This window comes from Corvus hawaiiensis, chromosome 26, assembly GCF_020740725.1.
Source record: "Corvus hawaiiensis isolate bCorHaw1 chromosome 26, bCorHaw1.pri.cur, whole genome shotgun sequence".
In the NCBI taxonomy this organism is placed as follows: Eukaryota; Metazoa; Chordata; class Aves; order Passeriformes; family Corvidae; genus Corvus; species Corvus hawaiiensis.
The window spans coordinates 43,367,082-43,389,018 of record NC_063238.1 but is presented as its reverse complement, the minus strand read 5'-3'; the positions used below and the strand labels follow the sequence as shown (position 1 = coordinate 43,389,018).

Genomic DNA, 21,937 nt, shown 5'->3' with positions numbered 1-21,937 from the left:
CAGCACGGAGCTCTCCTGGGATAAGCAGGCGTCCAGCTGGAGCAGCCCTTCGCCACTCCCACCTTGGCATCTCCGCACCCAGGGAGAGTTCAGTGGCAACAGCACAAATCCCCAGGAAATCTCAGGCAACATTTCCAGCTCAAGAGGCATAATCAGCTCCTAAGAGACACTCCACACACAGCAGCATCCTGGAGAGGACGGGGTGATTGCAGGAAGAGGTGCCAGCAGCATGAGCGCAGGAGCTCGCAGAGGATTTGGACCTCAAAAGCCCCAATGTTCGTGGCTCAGCAATGCTCAGCCTGGCACAGCTCCTGCCAAGCGGGCAAGAGGAGGCTCCTAATGCTCTGTCAGGGAAATGACAGCACTTGGTGCTTCCTGGAGCACCCTTCAGGCTCGGGGCACTGTGCAGATGTGGATGCACAGAGCCCAGGGTGTCACCTGCAAGGGTGCTGCAGCTGGAGAAAGGGAAGCAGAAAGCAAGGGAGTGTTTAGCTCAAGGTCACAGTTTCACTGACCAGCCCAGAAAAGCTCTGGCTGCAGCCTCAACAACACACCCAAATACACCAAACTCTTCCCTAAAGCCCTGCACAGCCTGAGCAGAGTTTGATGTCTCAAAGACTTCGAGCCTGGCAAAACCAAAAACTTCCCTCCCTCAGAAAAGCCCACCTTTTGAATCAAAGAGTTAAAATTGCAGAAAAAGCAGCACCAATATTAACTGAACCTGGAAACTGTTGTGAACACGAGAACTGTCAGTTCTCAAGGTATGCAAAACGCTTTGTTGTTATTCAGACTCCAAATTTCACGTGATAAGTGATGGAAGAATATAAATGTTAAAATGTTCACCTCCAAATGAAGTTCTCCAGTCTTATCTAAATGAAACCGCTATCATTTCCCATCACAATGTTGTCAGAACTGCTACACCCTTACAAAATATTTGATTCATAACATCAACCTTTTTTTTTTTTTTTTTTTTTTTTTTTTCCCTGCTGGGAAACCTGGATCTCCTCCCTGTGCAAGAGAGGCTCCACAGAATTTTAGGAGCTTAAAATAACCTACCTTGTGTGTGTGCACTGTCCATGAAGTACAGAGAGCTCCTGTAGCACAAGGCAATCTTTTTGGGGAAAGATCTCCGGGACACAAGATCTTTGAAGGTCCATTCCATCCCAAAATGGGAGGTTTTCAGGGACAAAAAAAGAAATGTTGTGAGTTGAGAGAGGAGCTTTATCCCCATGGGCAGGAAGCACACCAGGAAAGGTGCCTTCCATCCAAGCAAACTGGAGATAACACTGAACAAAGCCTCTTGCAACATCCAGGGATATAAATCCTGGAATCATTAAGGTTGGAAAACATCTCTGAGATCATCAGGACCAACCATCAACCCAGCACCCAAGTGCCACATCCACTCGTTTCTTGAACGCTCCCAGGGATGGCGACTCCGCCACTTCCTTGGGCAGCCTGTTCCAATGCTTGACAACCCTTTCCATGAAGAATTTTTTCCCTAATATCCAACCTAAACCTCCACTGGCACAGGTCTGCTCACTGTGGACACTCAGCTGCCTGGCCAGCACTCACTCTGCTACAATAAACCCCACAAAACTCTGTAACTGCTGTTTTTGCCTGTCAGAAAACACTGACACAGAGGTGAGATGTCCCAAAAATTCAGAGCAGACGTAACAAACTCAGCACCCCTACAAGTTCTTGCCACCATCTCTGAATATTCATCAAGCCTAGAAATGAGAGGACAGCTCAGATGCTTCACTCTGATCAGCTTTCTGCAGGCAGGACCAGCAAGGAGGGGGAGAGAGAGCAGAGATATATTTGCAGAGTTTTACTCCAGTCCTTAGCACTGCACAAATCACAGAATCATCAGTTTGGGGTGGAAAGGACCTTGAAGATCATCCAATTCCAACCGCCCTGCCATGGACAGAGACACCTTCCACCAGACCAAATTTCCCAAAGCCCCATCCAAGCTGTCCTTAACCAAGCTTTAAAGCACAAGGTGGAAGGCAGCAAAGACAACACAAGCCGAACTCAAATGAGGCAACCAAAGAGTGAAAGGTTCTTCTGAGCGTCCTCAGGCTCCTGCTCTACCTCCTTCCCACCTCCAAAAATTGCCAAAATATATTGAAAAAACACCACCACAAGCCTCACATGCAGCTCTGCGGTTTCCTTTTGCCCTCATTCTCTGTCAGCGCTGCCACTGTGCAGGTGTAGCACCACAGGCATTGCCCTTCCAAGATAGGCAGGGTATAAAGCTCAAAACAAAAACACAGTCCCAAAATGCTTGTCTGTGTTCCTTAATTTAAGAGGTTTTAATCATTCATGATGGTCAAACAGCAGTTGTGCCAAAGCAGGGCACAAGGGTGCCTCTGTCGAGTGGAAACAGCAGAGGAAATCAAACACAAATCTGAACTCCAGCTTTTGAGCATGATCTGAACAGCTCCATCACGGTTTAGGGATGTCCATCTCCCAAACTGATTCAAAACACAGCACTTTCAGCCTCCAGCTTCACCGAAATCAAGGAAAACTGCTTCTTTTCCCCACCACACGAGCAACTCTCGGGTCCCAGCCCAGGCAAACTGCCCTTGGCCCGTCCGAATTAGCAGCAACAGTCGTCCCAAAAGCCTTTTAGAGTCTTTTTCCACTGCAAAGGAGCTGTGCCCACATCAGGGTTACAAATATTTCAAGCTGCCAGGGCCAAAGTCTCCAGAAGGGAGATTTATAGCAATAAATAATATTAATGACACAGGCGGACGGAGCTTCTTGTCCTGAGAGCTCCAAAGGCACATGAAAAACTGCACTATAAATGTCACCACCGCAGACACCAATGATGACGAGATGCCACCTCTGGGGACGGGAGGCAACGTGGGCTTGTTCAGAATGAGATTTGGGGAGGAAAGCGAGGGAATGAGGGGCTGGATGAACACAGCCCTGCAAGCTCACAGGGCAGGCACAGGCAGGAGATGGGTCCCAGCTGGTTCAGCCTGGGTGATGCTCCCATCATCATCAAACCCTTGGATTTGGGGGACTCAGGAGATATCCAAGCCCCAGTTCTCCCCCCAACACAGCCAAAGGACTCATCCTGACACTCATGAGTGGGCTCGAGGCCGGGAAAAATGAGTTGGGATAACATAACCCAACCAGCAGCCAGAGGAGTTGGAAAGAGGGCGAAAGAAGCAATTTTAGGCCTAAACCCCAGTGGAGCAGCTGTGAGTTTAGTTGCAGATATAATAAAACATGCCTGGGGGAAGGAAGCTGTATCCTCCTGCAGCCAAGCCCACTCTCAAATGCAAAAACACCTGCATGGATAGTAAAGGGCAGACACCCACCCTGTGCTATCCAGAGAACACCCAAACACCTGGAGCTGAGGGAGCAGCAGCAGCTGGCCACGTCAAATTAACCATTTTTTTCCAGACTGCTTGATTAAATAATACCAAGCACTGTGTGAACATAAAGTCTACATAAGAGAAACTTCTACTTTAGCCGAGGCAAAGATTTCCTTTGCTTTTCCCACACTGCTCCTGGTCCTCTGCCCACTTCCAGGAGATGGATCAGCAGAGGACCTTCACCAGCAGCTCACCTGCACATCTGGGCTCGCTTCATTCCAGGCTTTGTCTTAAAAGCCTCCCTGCAGCAGAAATCCCAATTTATTTTCCCCAGCCATGCAACCTCCCAAAACTTTCTCAAGGTATCTCGGAGTCCTTCCCATACAGGGCAAGGCTCATTCATCAATCACAACCTCTGGAGCCAGACGCTAAAGCTGCTGGAGCTTGGGGTGAAGGGTGAAGCCCTGCTGCTGCCAGGACACTGCCCAGGGCAGGTGAGAAATCCCACCTGGCTCACCTGAGATCACCCTGGGCACCTCGAGAAGGCTGGACACACTCCTGGAGAGCACCAGCCCAGCAGCTGCCTCCCTGCCCACTCGGTTTATGGTGGGAGGACAAGCAAACAACAGCGCACGGAAGAAGGTGGGTGCAGGGATGCCAGGATCAAAGCAACCAGCTGCTTCCAGACCCCTTCCAAGCTGGAACACACTCCCAGTCCTACCTCTGAGCATCCTTCAAGCAGAATATCTCTACCTGAGACCACAGAGTTGGTGCCTCTCTGCAGAGGACCCCACAAGCTGCTCTGCCCAATGTCCCAGAGCCCATTTCCCAGCCCAGTGGTGGCTGGGCCTGCTCGGGGCCCGGGCAAACACAACCAACACTGTGTCTTTAAAACCACTTCAGTGCAGATGTTGTTTCCATGGTAACTAGTGGACCAAATACATTAGTGTTTCTAATAATAAACCAAACCTTCATCTCGGAAAATGTGATCCCCCCTCTCCTTTTACCACCCTCACCCTTCCTTTCTTCCTTTCCCCTCCCCTTCTGCCGAATTAAGCCAGCATTTAACAAGCAAGCCATAATTAGTAAATAATTGCAAGGGCCCAGTAACTCCCAGTGCCCAGGCAAATGGAGAAGCTTTAGGTGGAGGAGGGGGTGGCTTTGCTCTGTGAATCTGGGAACTGTCCAAAAAAAGGATGAACTACTTTAAAAAAAGAAAAAGAAATCCAAAAGCGCAAGGTGGAAGAGAAGAGCCTGCGAAGTGTCTTTTGCCCACCCCAGCGCCGTCTTTAGTGCCCTGGCACCCTCCCCGCGCTCTGACTCAGGGTGCAGCCGCCCAGCGATAATTTCTAGGAATCTCGCACTTTTTTTTCCCGAAGGCTCCGTCCGAGACGCGGCACCGACTTCGTGTCCCCGACAAGCGGACAAAACTTCACAACTCCTCCCCTCCACGCTCCCCGATTCCAGAGTGGGAACCCTCCCCCCACACCCCACACCCTCCAAAACTGCGTGGGGGAGCGGCAAGGACGCCGAGGCGGGGATGGAGACACGCGGGGAGGGAGGCGGAGCGGGGCGATTCCGCCCCCCCAAAATAAGCCACGTGCGGAGATTCCGTGCGTGGGGAGCCCACGGGAGCGAACACGCCTGCGGGGGCCGGCGGCTCCCCACATTTCGCGGGATTCACGTCCGAAGGCGCAGCACGGGAATGGAAGGATGGATGGGGAGGACCAGGGGCGCAGCGCGGCAGCACCCCCGATGTCCGTGCGTGCGTGTCCCCAAAGCTGCGGTCAGGGTCGGGGGGAAGGGGAGAGGAAGGACGGCGGGGAAGGAAGGGGGAGGGTTATGCAAAGCCTCACGCTGTGTCTCCACGGTCCCGGTGACACCGGACTGCAGCAGCAGCAGCGGCGCTCGGGGCTGTCCCCGCCGCGCCTCCGCGGTACCCGAGAGCCGCGCGCCGGGGATGCTCCGCTGCATCCCGGCCGCGTCCCCTTCCCTCCCGCTTGATTCCGCCCTGTCCCCCGTGTGTCCCCACGCCTCCCCGGCCCCTCCGCTCCTCCCTCCGCGGTGCCGCCGGCGGGACTCACCATGTCGGGGTTGAGCTGGGCTAAGATGGCGAAGGCGGAGAGCCGGTCACACAGGCACTTGGTCCGGGAGGCGTCGAGCGGGACCGTTCGGCAGCCGCGCCAGGACCAGGCGCCGGGCGGAGAGGCGGAGGCGGAGGCTCTGCTGGAGGGAGGAGAGCAGGGAGGGAGGGACGGGGCGGCGGAGCGGGGAGAGAGGGAGAGCGGCCGTCAGGGCGGGCGGGGAGCGGGCACCGCGCCCCCCGCCGCCCCCATCCCGCCAACCCCCCAGCGGACTTGCGTCTCCATCCCGGTCCTGGTGCTGGCCCGTTCCCGGGTCCCCCACCTCGCTCTGACCCCTCCATCACCCCACACACGTGTGAGCGGCCCCCTGCAGCCCCCGGGCTGCCCGGTCTCACGATCGCCATACACTCCTCCCTAACCCTATGGCCGTGCCCCACACATCCCATACACACCTCTCTAGCCCTATAGCCCACCTATCCCGTGTGTGCCCACGTAACTGCACAGCCTCATCCCACACAGCCACTACATGAATGCATGACCTTATAGCCCCACATATCCCATATACACCTCCCTAACCCTATAGTCCTGCCCTACATATTCCATATACCCCTTCCTGACCCTATAGTCCTGCCCCACATACCCCAGATACACCTTCTTAACCCTATAGCTCTTTCCCACCTATCCCATATACACTTTCTTAGCCCTGTGCCCAGTCCTGCATATTCTATATCCGTTTCCTTAAGCCTGTAGCCCTGTCCCACTTGTTCCATATACACACCCTTAACCCTATAGCTCTGCCCCATTGATCCCATATACCTATGCATGACTTTCCACCCAATGTGTGCATGCACAACCCTATAGCCCTGGGACATCCACCACATTTATCCACATGTGGGACACATGGATAAATGATCCTATAGCCCTGTCCCTACACCTCCCCATCCCTATAGTTCTATCCCACATATCCCATTTATGGATGTAACACTACAGACCTAAAATACACCTTGCTCCCCCCCCAGTCCCATCCCTCACCCCATACACCCCCAACCCCCTGCTCCACACCCCATATAGATGTGTATAGACCTCCCTCAGCCACAGGAATCCCAATTCACAGCTCCACCCCTCCCCTCTTCCCTCTCCTCTCAGTTCTCTGGGGCCAGGACTTCCAAAGGCCAGGCCAGGACCCTCCTCCACCCTTCCCTGCATTCCCAGAACTCTGGACATGGCAGGGATGTTCCTCCCTCATGGCCAGAGGGACCTGAAGACATCAAAGGGACAAATCCCTGCTTTCCCCTGGCATCCTTTCAGGCTGGGGAAAAGTAGCAAAATGGAGAAGGGGCCATAGATGGGGAAGTCTCCATGGTCTTCATCTCACAGGTTTCATTGGGAAAGATTATTGCAGCCCCATATCTGTGTGAGCACAAAGGCCTAAACCAGGGAAAAGGGGAATCTCCTGCTCTGTCTCGTGTGCTGGGACAGTGGGGACCCAAAAAGTGCAGTCATTTTCCACCCATTGCTTCTGTATCTTGTCCAGTCTTGTCTCCTGGGATATGGTCATGCAGGGAGCGCAGATGCGGAGAGCAACTGCAGAAATGCAATGGCTGGGGAGAAGGTCAGGATCCCTATGGGCTTCACAGGAGCCCGAGACAGGATGTGGAGGCAGAGCAAAAGGGCCATCTGCCTTCACTGAAGGGACACGGGGAAAGATGTCCCATCTCCACAGTTGACCATCCTTGGAGGAGGGCACCTCGGCAGCAATGCCAGCAGCGAGCCCACGGCAGCTCCAGATGGAGCCAAGCTGCTCAGCAGCCTTGGGTGCATCACAGATGGCCTGGACAGCTCTTTGCTGCTGGCTCCAGGGACCTGCCCTGAGTCACAGACAAGTTCTCTGCAGGTCTCGACGCGGTGCAGGCTCTGACCTGCTCCTCACGCAATGATTCCGAGCCTCTCTCCACCTCCCTGTGCTACCACGGGCTGGGGACCAACAGGGTGACAGAGCACCAGCACATCCTGCTGTCATTATCTACTCAGATCCTGTTTAACACGTGACACTGAACCCCCCCGAATTATTTCTGGTTTGGATTAAAGCACTGTTCATAGTTTAAAAAGATAAAATCATAATAAAAAAGGCAAATTAATTTTACTGTAGAAATTGTGAGCAACACACAGAATGTATTTTTTTTTGTGGTGCTCATCCAGAGCTTTCTAAATGTCTGGACCCTACTAAATGTCTGGATGTCCCATCCTTGGGAGTGTCCAAGGCCAGACTGGATGGGGTTTGGAGCAACCTGGTCTAGAGGAAGGTGTTCCTGCCCATGGCAGGAGGTTGCAACTAAATGATCTTTAAGGTGCCTTCCAACTCGAACCACTCAGTGATCCCGTGGTTCTCTGTCCATTTATCTCATGGGACATAAATCTGTCTTCTCTGGATCAGCAACTCTTCACATGATCTTCCCTGAGCTGTCACATCATTTCATGGAGACTTTCAGACCCTGGCAGTGTTCTTTGCTCCCTTTCATGCACCTTCTGACATCCCCCAACACCATTCTTGGAAAGGACCAGCAGTTCCAAGGCCAGTCTCAAGGGAAATCTGAATTCTGTATTCTCCTCTCTGTGTCCTGCTCGTATTTCCAAGATCTGCATTATTGAGTTGTTCTGTTTATCCCCTGTCACCAAGAAAAATGCCTTATTTATGATGTGTACAAATAATGACAAATTCCCAGACTCCAGCAACCAGTTCTGTATTCTCCTAGAAAGTATTAATTTAGCTTGACAAAATCTATTTGCCATAAGTTGATTGCTATTAATGCCTCGTTTTAATGAGTGTGCTATTATTCAATTAGAATCATAATATTACCCACAATCCTGAAATTTTTGGAGCCCGTTTCAGATGGATATTGTGCCTAAGACACAAGCAAGGCTGCTGTGCTTACACACACATGCTCCTCTCTCCAGATTTGGGGAACTCTTCCACCTTTCTTTTCCTAAAGAGCAATGATCCCCAATTAGTCTTAACCTGCTCTTTTAAAATCCTTGCGTTCCAAATTGCTCTCTCTTGCTACTCTCACTTTATGGGATGATGTAGAGCAGGTTTTCCAGCCACTGGTGTAATGAAAAATATTTCATTAGGCTGGGATGTGGATTAAGGAACCAGGCTCTCTTCCAATTACAGAATACAGGCGTTTATTGGAATTCCTGCATTATTATAAATAAATCTGTCATTTCGAGCTAGTAACAAACCAATACCATTAGGATTTATTAGGGGTTTAGTAGACTCTAAATTTTCCTTTTTATTCATTTTTGCTGTTCTGAATAAAAAAATTCCTACACCTTTCTTTTTTTCTCTTGTATTTTTCAAGCTTTTAATTTGCATTGCTTGCCGTCGATTTATCCTCTGTCCACATTTCCACAACAGCTTTTACTTTCCCTCTGGAACAGACTGTTGTGGGGGTTTTTTTGTAGGTATTGATTCATTTGTCTTGTTGTGGGGTTTTTTTGTTAGCTGAGGGTTTCTTAGTGCTCTGTTTATCTTTTTCGTTTATGGGTTTGAGGATATCTAGAAAAGTGCTTTTAAAAGGCCCCTAATTATAGAATTTTGGAATCATAGAATGGTTTGTATTGGAAGGGACCTTAAAGACCATCTCGTTCCAACCCCTTGCCATGGTCAGGGACACCTTCCACTAGACCAGGCTGCTCAATGTCCCATCCAACCTGGCCTTGGACACTTCCATAGATGGGACACCCACAATTTCTCTGCAAAACTTGTGTCAGCACCTCTCTGCTCTCACAGGGAAGAATTCCTTCCCAATATCCCATCTCACCCTGCTCTCTCTCAGTTTAAAGCCATTCCCTGTGTCCTGGCACTCCATCCCTTGTCCAAAGTCCCTCTCCAGCTCTCTTGGAGCTCCTCTGGGCACTGGAAGGGGCTCTGAGATCTCCCTGGAGCCTTTTCTTCTCCAGACTAAACAACCCCAGGTTGTTGTTCCAAACTGTCCTTTCATCCTTAACTCTATCTTCAGCTTTTTTGTGTTTAAGCAGCCTTTCCCAACAAATAGAAATGCTTAAATCTCCATTCTTAAAGCATCAAATCTGTGTACATTGCCCCACACAGACACCCCCTGCCCCGAGGAATCTGAGCTCTTCTTCAAATGTGGGAATACATTTGCCCTCACATCACTTCCAATCCCAAAGTCCAGCTTTACTCATTTACCAGCTTTCAAAGTGCACTAGGACAGATCTGGGCCATACATCAACAGAAGTAACCTCATCCAAAAGGAAAGGAAGAAAAAAAAGGAAAATAAATCAGAAAACCAACAAGAACAGGAAACCCCAGGGAAAGTATCAGAAAACAAATAACACTCCCCAGATGCTGTGCCTGGTTTCACACTCCCATGGCAGAAAAACTGACAACAGCACTGAATGCAGTATCAGGATAAAATCAATCCAGGGCCAAAGCCACACTTGGCACAGCCTGAAATCCGTTTCCAGATGCACACAGAAGAGTACACAGCGATATCGAGGCAAGAAAAAGATTAAAAATTAAAATAACCACCTTTTGCTTTTCAAAGACCTGGTCTGGTGCCTGCTTATTTATCCTGTTGGACTCAAAGAAAGAAATTGGATCAAAGCCATCCAGTCCTTGCTTTAAAAGCTGCTATAAATCACATAAAGGATGGGTGCTGTGGATGTGCTGAGTCAGGAACTTGGTGTAAATCACCTCAGAATAAGTCCAGCTACGCCATTTAATGGGAAATGAAAATCTGGCCCTCATTACTACCAGTGATTATTAATTAATTAGTCATTACTAGTCATTAAACCACTCAAATGCTCCAAAGACCGTGTCCATTCCTCTGGTTTTAATCTCCTCAGAAGAATAACTTTTCTTTCATCCTTTCCTTCCTCATTGCTGATCTCCCTAATTACCTCTTCTTGTTGCCCTGCAATCCTTTGGATGCAAACACCTCTGCACCCTTTGGGGATGGAGCTTGGAGATGGGTTGGGAAAACCTATTTGGAGGTAGGAGGACAGGGCAGAAGAGCCACCAGCCTCTTCTCACTGATTCCCAGCGTGGATGTGGAATCCTGGAGTGGTTTGGATTTGAAGGGGTCTTAAAAGATCACCTCATTCCAACCCCCTGCCACGGGCAGGGACACCTTCCACTATCCCAGGCTGCCCCAAGCCCCATCCAACCTGGCCTTGGACACTTCAAGGGATGGGGCAGCCACAGCTTCTGTGAACAACCTGTGCCAGGGCCTCCCCACCCTCCCAGGGAGGAATTTCTTCCCAATATCCCATCTCACGCTGCCCTTCTTCATTTAAAACCATTCCCCCTTGTTCTGCCACTCCAGACCTTGTCCGAAGTTCCTCTCCAGCTCTCTTGGAGCTCCTTTAGGCACTGGAAGGGGCTCTGAGGTCTCCCTGGAGCCTTTTCCAGGTGAACATTCCCAGCTCTCCCAGCCTGGCTCCAGAGCAGAGGGGCTCCAGCTCTTGGAGCATCTCTGTGCCCTTTTCTGTACTTGCTCCAGCAGCTCCATGTCCTTCTGCTGCCAGAGGCCCCAGAGTTGGATTTGTTGTTCCAGGTGGGGGTCTCACAACTGCAGGTGGGGTCTCACAATAATTCCTTGTGATTTTGGGTGTTTGAGCCTGTCCAGCATCACTTGCTGCAGATCCCATACTCAATACCACTAAGAGAGATCTAACGGGGTTTCTCCATGGTCCAGGGGAACACATCTGAGCGAGTTTGGGTCTTGCTGGTTGCAGATACCTGCTCAGATAGTGTCTGGTTCAACCATCAAGTATTACCAAAAGCCTCATAGTTCAGGGCAGACTTGAAATCCTAAACAATTCAATCACTGGATTTTGCCATATAAAGATTATTTCACTGCCAGGAGTTCAAATTACAAAGCAGATATATTGGAAAAGGACCTGGTTCACATTTGAATGCAAAATTCATTTACTGTGGGCCTGATTAAAAGCTTTAGAAGACAATGGGCTATTAATGAACAAGTCCAGAAGGAGAGGAACATTTATGTGTTGGTGTGTGCCTGCCTGTGGGTTCAGGTTTCATTTGTAAATCAGTAGAAAAGCCTTTGATTCTGCCAAAAAAAACACCAGTTTGTGCTGGGAAATCTGTGCTCAAAGCTCAGAAGCAAAGAAAAAGAGCAGAATTTGAGTTCTTCACAAATATTGAATCCAGGTACGCTAATAAGGGAGCAGAATTATTTCCAGGCAGTCTCCAGAGTGGAAGGAAGAAAGAGGAAACTCCACTAAAGGGAAAACGTGGGCAGAATATTAGAGGAGAGTGTAGTCGGAGTGATTACAACCCAGTCAAAAAGGAATTGTAGAAATCCCCAAACCAGACTGGCGTAAAAAACGTTGTGCTGGGATGGTGAGCAGGGAACCAACTGACAAGTTGGTTCTGTCTCCAACGTCCGTGGTCAGATTTATCTCCGGTGTGATTCTAAAGATGCTGCACAGGAAAATGTCTCACCATATGTTACAACATGACTCTGAACGTTATTCGAGCACTTGATGGGGAAAAGCAATTAAGCACTGTCTTGTAGATTTAAACAGGAGCTAAGCACATACTTAAGGACTTTCTCAAACAGAAACGCTGCTCTAAACAGGAATTTGCACAAATGGAGAGCTTTTGTTGTGGGAAGAGCCATGGAGGTTTAAAAATTGGGGTAAATATTTGAGATTTGAGAAATACGAGGAACCTCCAGACGTTTTTTTCCAACCCAAACAACTCTGTGGTTCTCTGACTGTTCTTGTTTCACATGGGCCATTCCCCCTTCTCCAATGAGTTGAGTGCTTGGCACAGGTCCAGCTGGCAGATTGATTATTAATTTGGAGAACAAACCAGAGATGAAGTCAAAGTTAATCCTTTTTGTGGGATTCCCAAAAGCAATTTTCATTTCCAGCCAAAGGCTGCCCCAAAGCGCCTTTCAGACACTTTGGTTCTGCACAATAGCCCGGGACACAAAAACACCCCTGCAATCATATTTCTGCAAAAAGTGTGTCAGAGTCACTGTTTGTGCCGGACCTCGGGGCTGAATTAAAGAGTGGATGGTTCCTAAGAGAAAGGGATATGAAAAGGTTTGCAGCTTTTGAAAAAAAAAAAAATAGGCTGATTAAAAATAAAATAAAATAAATCTTTGATTGGCTGCTAAAGCAGTTACAAAGGATCTCATGCCAAAGAGGTAAATGCTGAAATTCATTAAACACTAAGCTAAATATGGGTTTAAATCAATCTTTAACACTGCAGCTGCTCGGAATGTTTTGGACACCCTCAGTACCAAAGCAGTGATTGTGCTTTGCTTAGTTGAGACCTAAGAACTAAATAAAACCAGTAAAACTCTTTCACAGGGGTCATTCTATTATCCAAGAGATAATTTTCCCTTTCTGTGATCAATCCACTGGTTCAAAGCCAGGCTGAGCTCTCAGTTATGCTACTGAAAATCCTGTGAGACATCTCACACATCCAGCAAGGCGGTGTAGGCTTATTGGAGCAAAACCAAACCTCCTGGAGAAATCCTGCACTTCTGAGCCTCTGAATTTGAAATGTAGCACAAGTTTGGTAAATCTGTGTAACTCAAACTGAAATTTGAAGCTCTGGTGAAATAAAGGGTTGTCCAGCAATTTCCCTACATTTATTTAAGGAAATTAAGTGTCATCAATGCTATTTAGCTCAAAGCCAAGGAAGCCAAACGGGATCCTGGGCTCCTGGGCTGGATCCTCAGTGGTGTGGGCAGATCAAGGGAGAGGATTCTTCCCCTCTGCTCTGGTGAGACCCCACCTGGAGTACTGATTTCACTTCTGGGAACCTCAGCACAGGAAAGACATGAACCTGTTGGAATTAGTCCAGAGGAGGAGATGCTCCGAGGGCTGGAGCTCCTCTGCTCTGGAGCCAGGCTGGGAGAGCTGGGGGTGTTCACCTGGAGAAGAGAAGGCTCCAGGAAGACCTCAGAGCCCCTTCCAGGGGCTCCAGGAGAGCTGGAGTTTGGATGAGGGAATGGAGTGACAGGACAAGGGGAACGATTTAAAACTAAAAGAGGAGAGGTTCAGCCTAAATGTAAGGAAGAAATTCCTCCCTGGGAGGGTGGGGAGGCCCTGGCACAGGTTGTTCACAGAAGCTGTGGCTGCCTCATCCCTGGAAGTGTCCAAGGCCAGGTTGGATGGGGCTTGGAGCAACCTGGGATAGTGGGAGGTGTCCCTGCCCATGGAATGAAATGATTCTGAAGGTCCCTTCCAACCCAAACCATTCTATGAGAAGGAAACTGAGGCACACAAAGGAGATGTGAATGGATACAGACCTGTAAGAGGGCACTAACAGAACTCCGATATTTGGAATAAACAGTCAATAAATGCACCCACACATCCCTTAGCCTGAGTCTCCTGGTTTCTCCACAGAAAGCAAAACAAACCACTATAAAACTTCCTGCTCAGCTACTCAGATTACTCAGTTTCCTTTCAAGTTTTGCTTGGCACCTTTGGATGCCCTTTTTCTCACCTGTACCCAAGGAGCACTGGCCTGGCACTGAACAGAGCGATATTCTGTCAGTCTGAAAGGATCAATAATCAGAGTAGCAGCTATTATTAAATTAGCTCTTTAGGAAAAATCAATGGAATTGAAAAATATGGAAAATATGGAAAATAAATATGGAAAATATGGAAAACGAAGAAAAAGCATACTCTTGATCCAGTTGCTTGGTGCAAGGAAAATGACACCAGAGCAGGAATATTAATTTGATTTTATTTCAAAGACACCCCTAATTCAGGGTGGTTTGGGGTGACTTCCTTCGGAGCTGACACAAGCAGGATTAAGATAACAGTGATTTAAGAGAAGATTTGTGACCTGTGGGAAATTAGGAATATTTGAGATTTTCTTTTTACGTGTGTGGGAGAGAGGGACAGGAAAAGATGTAAGGAGGTGACAAGCAAGCCCTTTGCCCAGCTGGGAATTCACGAGCACAGCAAACTGAATTGGAGCATTTTCAGGGGACAAGGTTACCTTCTATCTGCAAATTAGCCCCAGAAAAAAAAAAAAAAAGAAAAAGAAGAAGCAACAGCCCATATGCAGCCTCCAGTCTGAAGCCTTAATTAACATAAACAATGTTCAGATGCACAAAGAAATAGATATTACTGTTGAAATAAAGCATATGGCTGGCTAAATACCTCCAAGATTATCTGGAGATAATCTTTTCAGGCACCAGAAGTGCAGCTGACGCTGAGCTCTAACGATTCTCATCACAAGGCCAGGCCATCCCACCGGAGAGGGAGCTCAGCACTTCCCACCATCATCGGCCTCCTGGATTTGGATTCTGCCTTTCAAACCCAGAGCCTGTGGCGGAGAATTAATGAGCACTTTCCATCTTTACAGCCCTGCTCCACTGCTCCAGAAGAAGGCCTGAAATGCAGGAATCATCTCTTGAAGGAGAAACTTGTACCATGGCAAGGTCTCCAAGGAGCTGCTTCAATCAAGGCTGGGTTGGACAGCGCTTGGAGCAACCTGGTCTAGTGGAAGGTGTCCCTGGCCATGGCAGGGGGCTGGAGCTGGATGATCTTCAAGGTCCCTCCCAACCCAAACCATTCTGTGGTTTTATGATTCAGTGCACAAGGAATGGTGGGATGGGGGAGAAATTTGCCCCTGGGCCCACAGCAAATTTCCTTGTGCTCCCCTGCCAAACTTCTTTTCCAAAGGCAGTCACGGGACAGATGTTTCATTGGCACAAGCCCCCAGAAGGACTCCTCTGTCCCACCCAATATTCCACTGAACAGTCCTGAACGTGTCAGAATTTTGATACAGAAGATGTAATGCCATGGACTCAGCAGAGAAGAAGTGGAGAAACCAAAAGCACTTGGCCTTGTGTGCTTGGTCATTAAATCAGAAACGAATGTGGAAATCCCTGTGAGGCGTCACAATGTTCCAAACCAGTTCAAAAGGCCCTCATCATCAAACCCAGGGCAATATTCCTTCCTGACCCATCCCTGGAAGTGTCCAAGGCCAGGTTGGACAGGGCATGGAGCAACCTGGGATAGTGGAAGGTGTCCCATGGCAGAGGCTTGGAACTGGGTGATCTTTAAAGCCTCTTCCAGTCCAACCATTCTGTGGTTGAATTACCCCAGTTTTAGTGGTTGTTTAATAATTACAAATCTGGTCTCTTCTACAGCATCAAATTAAGATCAGAACTTGAAGTGTCATGAGGGTTTTCTTTGTTTTGGTTTTGGGTTTTTTTGTAAGGCATATTTGAAGTCTTTTTGTCTTGTGGACTTTTTTTCCTTTAAAAGGATGGCATTTTCAAGCTCCTCTACAGAACCCTGTGAAATAGAAACAAAAAAGCCGACAGCTCCCTAAAATCCCTTGGTTTCATGGCTTTAAGGAGAAAAAAGGAAAATAATTCTCATATTTAGCCACATTGCAAACTCTGGTATCATCAGGTCAGCTCATGGTGGTGGCTGCAGAAGATGACCTTGGACTGCTTCCATAGAATCATCAAATCATGGAATTGTTAAGGTTGGAAAAGATCCTTAAGATCATCAAATCCAACCATCAACCAGCACCATGTTCACTACTAAACCATGTCACATTTTGCCACATTCACACATTTTTTGACCTCTCACAGGGATGGTGACTCCACCACTTCCCTGGGCAGCCTTTTCCAATGCTTGATCACCCCTTCCATGAAGGAATTTTTCCTAATATCCAACCTAAATCTCCTCTGGTGCATCTTGAGGCTGTTTCCTCTCATCCTGTCATTTGGTACTTGGGAGAAATATCTGACACCCACCTCACTTCAAGCTCCTTTCAGTCTATTTCCACAACAGATCAACATTTTATTCGTCCAAGTCTTTATCCTCTGCTCTTAAATTTCTTATTGTTATCCAGAGCCAAAAACACCTTTACAGCCTTTCTGGGATCCCTTAATGCAAGCAGCCCAGGCCATAACTCCTAGATTAGGAGTTATGAGTAAGATTACAAATAAGATTTATAACTAAAATAAAAATTGTGTAAGATTCTAAATAAATCTTATAAATAAGATATATTTTGGGGCAGAACTGCCCCACTGGATCTTTTCTGCTACATCAGAGTATCAGAACAATAAAAATTATAGAATCATCAAATTGTTTGGGTCAAAAAAAAGGTTCAAGTCCCACTGTTAGCACAGAACTGCAAAACCTGCCACTAAACCGTGTCCCCAAGTGCCACATCTACACATCTTTTAAATTCCTCCAGTGCTGGTGATTCAACCAATTCCCTGTGTTGCCCAAATTCTTTTGGGTATGAAGATCACCTTGGGAAAAGGGTGAAAAGAGGAGCTACTGTGAAAGTATTGTAAACAGAGGTTGGGACTTTCTGAAGCCGACTTTTCCAAGTGGAGGGAAGTGTATTAGTGGGACGAAAGGGAGATGAAAAGGTGAGCAGGAGGATGGCAGCTCTCATTATCATGTAGGGCTGCTTTCCAGCAGAGGACAAGGTGAGATCAGTGAGTGATGGATCTGCCTCCCTCCCACCCCTACGTGACATTCACAGCTGCTTCTCCAGGCTTTGCAGGATGGTTCTCTCCAGGGGCAGCTCCTCGGGTGTCCTTGAGCTTGCATGGAAATGTTTTGGCAGGTTCTGCAAGGCAAGAACCGGAGCCAGGGCTGGGCTGTCGTTGCCTTGTTGTACCACCCTGCAGGACCCTCCTGAAACTGCCTGCTTAAGCAAATGTGTTGTGTGCATGTTCCAGCTGGACACAAAGATGTTCAGTTCACTCCCTCAGCTTCCATGTCAGCTTTCCTGCTGTAATTTCCCTATTACCAAGAGATGCCAGAGGCCTGGGGCTGGTTTTGCAGTCATTCCCTCTCCAGCTGGGAAGGATCAAACTGGATCACGGCCCAAAAGATGGGACTCTGCTTTTCTGTCTGCAAAAGGATGCGGCTCCGCATCAGCAATTAACCTGTAGCTGGTCCGTGCAATCCTCTTTCTCTGCCTTGAACAACAGCCAGTCATCCTATGATCATGCCTGAGAAACTGGGAAAGTTTCCTGTTTTTGCAGCAAACAACAATCAATGCACCCAAGGGATGAGCAGCAGCTTTGTCATATGTACCAGAAACATTCCAGGAAAAATCCTCCAAGGAACTGAGCACATTAGCAGGATTCACCATCTCCTGCACCTGGACATCGTTGTCTCATGCTCAAGCCTCATGGGAAAGATGGGAAGAATGGGAAAACAAGGTAGGGAATGGTTTTGCTGAGCGTAGCAGGTGCCAGTAGAAATGTAGGACATTGCAGCCAGCAGTGAATGAGCTGGAAACGCTCCCTTTGGCTGCTCAAGGATGTACAATTGCACTTGGATTAAAGGCTGGGAGAGCAATGCAAACACCTGGGAAAAAAAGTGTTTCACATGTCCTGTTCACTGCTCAGCACTTCCAACTCCTTGGATGACCCCAACAGAAGCTAAAGCCCCTCAGAGCCCCCAAACCAACCCTCAGCCAGAGCTCAGGGGAGCAGAAGGATTGAGATGACCAAAACCATCACTCCATGGTTGCTCACACCAAACCCTGGCAATGGGCAGTGGGATTGTTCACCTGTGGATTCTGAACCCAAAATCTCTGGTGTGTGGGGCTGAAAGGAGAGAGGTGATGCCATGAAGATTTTTTTGCCTTTTCTTTTATACCCCTGTTATACCTTTTTTACAACTTCTGTATTCTTAGTGCTTTTTGCCTACATTCTTGGACTTGTTTGTCAAGCTGAGAGACTCAACATTTTAGAAGCTTTGTAGGTAGGGATCAGTGTGCCCCAGACCCCAAAGTCCTCTCCAGGACACATTCTGTAAGCTAAGATAGAACCATCCAGGGGAAGGTTCCTTGGGGAGGGGGGCTCACTTGAGCCTCTCATTGGGGAATCTTTGATAGATGTGCTAATTAGTAACACCTATAATGATATACCAGATCTTTTTGGGGTGGGCATTTTTTGCGGGGTGCATTTCAGTGCATATGACCTGGATGTGTGCACCTAAGGATCCTTAAAATAAATACAAAGGTAAAATCCCTTTTCCCCTTCTAACTGTATATGACTCTTGATTTTAAAACCAGGAAGAGGCATCAGAGGGAGATGGAAGTTTGTTGCTAGCTCTGAACAGCCAGATCTCCTGTCCCTTGTGCCCTCTGTTTTTCAGCCTCCCCCTCTTTGAAATATCTATCTCGATGCTCTTCCCAGCTTTCCATGGCAAAGTCAGGGATGGAGACACAGGCAGATTGCCTCCTCTCTACCTCTAAACAGCACTTCCCAAAAGAGCAAACAAACAGTGCTGCCAACATCCCTGCCCTGTCTCTGAGAGTCCAGGAGGCCCCAGGGCCAGGCTGGGAAGAAGGATGGCTCTCGCGCTACCAAAAGCCCAGCTCCAGGGGATGCTGCTTCTCAGAAACCTAAATCAGAACATTTTAATGGCTGAGCACAGGGCTAGAGGATAAAGAGACAAAGGAAAATAAATCAGGCGGATGACAGAGGGGCTAGGAATGAGAGGAGGTAGCAGACGGTAAAAGAAATTAAATCAAGAAGCCAAATTAGGGTGCTGCAGGCAAAGATGAAGATACTGGATTAAAGATTAACCGTAACCAAGATGGAGATGTGGCCCTTTAAAAGTACAAATTGCTTCAATGCATTTAGCAAAACCCACACAAAGCTCCTAGGAAAAAAGTTTTCACAGATGCAGCTGGGTCACAGTAACAGAGATATCTGGACCTAAGAACTCTGGATGGCTTCACGCTCTGGTGTTTCCAGCTGAGAAGGGGAATTAAAAGCAAAGGAAACGCAATCACCCTAAAAAATTGAAAGCCCTGCACTGGGGTAAGGGAGAGGGGATGCAAGCAGTCATTTGAGAAGGGTTTGGCACTGTGCAGATAAATTCTGGGGGTATTTTCAAATCATTCTGAATCCAGGGGAGCTGCTGAGCCCTTTGGGGCTGTCTGCTCACTGAGCATTTCCTAATTCATCTCCAAAGGAGTGGTGGGTGAGCTCAATGGGGGAGTGCCCCTTTCCCACCTGCTTCTTCCCAGCCCCAAGCAAGAGACAGCTCAGCCAACGTCCCCATAAAAGTGGAGCAGGTGGAGCAGGTTCACCCCTCGGCTCCAGCCCTGGGAGCAGAGGATCCTCATCCCATCATGGCACGTCAGGTGTTTGCACCGCTGCACATTCCCACTTCAGGATCTCTGGGAGAAAGGTCTCTCATGCATTGCCACCTCCTTTTAGCACCAGCAACTCACATTTTCTGCTGGAGCATCTAAAACCCAGTTCCTGGGAGAGTGAGGGGGGTGGAGGAACTGGATGGGGGTTGTGAGGTTCAGTTATTTAAAACCCTGAGGTGTTTTTTTCAAACATTCTGATGAGACTCTCCTGGGTGATACAGACTTAGGAGCACCCGCAAAAGAAACATGGAATGGTTTGGGTTGGAAGGGATATTTAAAGCTCCTTGTAATGAGCAATGACCAAATTAGACCAGATTGCTCAAAGCCACATCCAGCCTGACCTTGGACACTTCCAGGGATGGAGCAGCCATGACCTGGCTGTGTCAACCTGTCCCTTATGGTACAACCCTTCTCCTGGGACAAACACAGCCTTGAGCCTTGCTGGTCCCAGCACAATTGTCCTCTGACCAGAACCTGAGGGAAACACCAAAATCAAGCTCAACATGCACTTCAAACCTCCAGCTGGACATCAGAGAGCTCTGAGCCAGGCTCGAGGATTGATTAGGAATTCAGGGAGCCGGATGAGAGTAGGACAACACAGGTACACACCCACACCTGGACATGGGGATGCTGCTCTCAAGATGAGAAGGTTTAATCAGTGTGAGCTCAGCTCGCTGCACTTTTTCCCTGCCACTGCTTTCCATTGCTCCTTCCTTTCCCTTTGGCCTCCTTTTCTTCTGCACTCCACGAAATGAGCGTTTCATGAGAGCAGAGCAGCCAAGTGAAGCAGAGCTGGCAGCTCCTTGAACGCATGGAATGCCTCCCTCCTTCCCAGCTCGAATTTTGGAAAGCAACATCTGCCTGCTCCTGAAGGTCACTTGGATCCTGGATCAGGGATGCTGCACCACCTCCTCATTGCTGTGCTGTGCCTGGAGCAGCCACAAATGTCCTGTCACATGAAATGCTGCTTCATTACAAGTTTTGGGAGGGGAGGGGGCAAATAAAATGCAAAACAAACGGCAAAAACCCACCCTGACGGGACCAGTGTGATTCCTGCCCTTACTGACGTGGGTGTAGAAAGGAATCCAGAGGTTTTGCTTTGGATTTACATTTGCAGGAGGGGAGGAAACCTGTGGGAAATGGAGCTGATGCTGATGCAGTGAGGGGGCTGGCACAGTCGTGGCTAAATAAACGCTAATAAATAAATGCTGATGTTTAAGATCGCGCTGCCGCCTCCCCTTGAACAAGCCATTCCCAGCCCTCCTGGGGGCTGATCTGATGTTTTCTCACCAAGAGGGTCGATGTAAACAACTCCCTGGTGGGCAGGGCCCGGATGGATCAGAGGGAGAGGGTGAGATCCCTCGGGAGGAGTGGGAACAGAGCGGCAATGAAGCAGCTGGATTCAGCTCTGAGCCAAGCTGCTGGGAACGGTACCTTGTCACTGCCTGGCAGCTGTGAGGATGCAGGGATGCAGGGATTCAGGGATGCAGGGAGCCACTGGCAGCAAAGCTGAGGATTGTAGTGAAGCTAGAAAGCAGCAGAGCAAACTTCTCTTCTGCAGCCTGCACGGGCAGGAGCTGCAAACACAAATCAAGCTCCAGACCTGCAAAGCTGGCAGAGGTTTTCCTGCAGGAAGATTTCCCTGCCATGCAATCCCGGTGGCTTTATGTGGAGTGCATGACTGTGGTTGGGTCTGCTCTAATTCCTGCTTTTCCCTGCCATGGATGTCTGTGAGGAAAGGCGTGGAGACGCAGCACCCCAGGATTTTGCAAGGAGCAGGAATAAGGAGCAGGTGCTGAGCGGAGCGACATGGATCTGCTTGTGCTTTTCTCAGGAAAGCAGGTCACGGGGAAGGAGGGGGAGGCATTTCCCAGCTTTGCTCCTGCAAATGTATTTAACCAAAGCCACACTGGTACCCAAACCTTCTGCCAGCCCTCTGGAGCTCATGCAAAGAGGGATTGCTATCAAAGCCTTTTAAAGCCACTTTCTGCTTATGAAAACATCTTGCAGAGATACTGGCCAGTGGAAACCTCTCTACTCCCAGCAATATTTCTTCATTAAGCTTTGTCCTCCTCCTCCCCATCCTGCTGTATCTCTGTACCCCTGGAAGCAGAAATGACAGAGTGTTCCCTAAAAAACCCAGGCAGTGGACTTAGCTTTTGTTCTATTCTATCTCTATCTCGATCTCGATCTCTTATTCTATTCTATTCTATTCTATTCTATTCTATTCTATTCTATATTCTAATTTCATTCCACTCCATTCCTTTCCTTTTCTTTCCATTCCATGCCCCTCCGCTTCACTCCCACTTTCAGTGGCACCCCTACCTTCAGCCACTCACCTTGCCCAAATTGGA

The 21,937-nt window shown here is 48.6% G+C and overlaps 1 protein-coding gene across 14 annotated transcripts in view; it reads right to left on the bottom strand.

Moving 5' to 3' along the window:
• ADGRB1 (adhesion G protein-coupled receptor B1) overlaps positions 1–21,937 on the bottom strand; it is a 281,572-nt gene that overhangs the window by 80,831 nt on the left and 178,804 nt on the right. For 10 of the 14 annotated variants that reach the window (XM_048329201.1, XM_048329204.1, XM_048329208.1 and 7 more), the window contains one exon: positions 5,411–5,552. In XM_048329201.1, coding sequence (XP_048185158.1) covers positions 5,411–5,552 — 142 coding nt within the window. The remainder of the gene's footprint in view (positions 1–5,410; positions 5,553–21,937) is intronic. The other 4 variants (XM_048329202.1, XM_048329207.1, XM_048329213.1 and 1 more) reach the window with 1 other exon arrangement.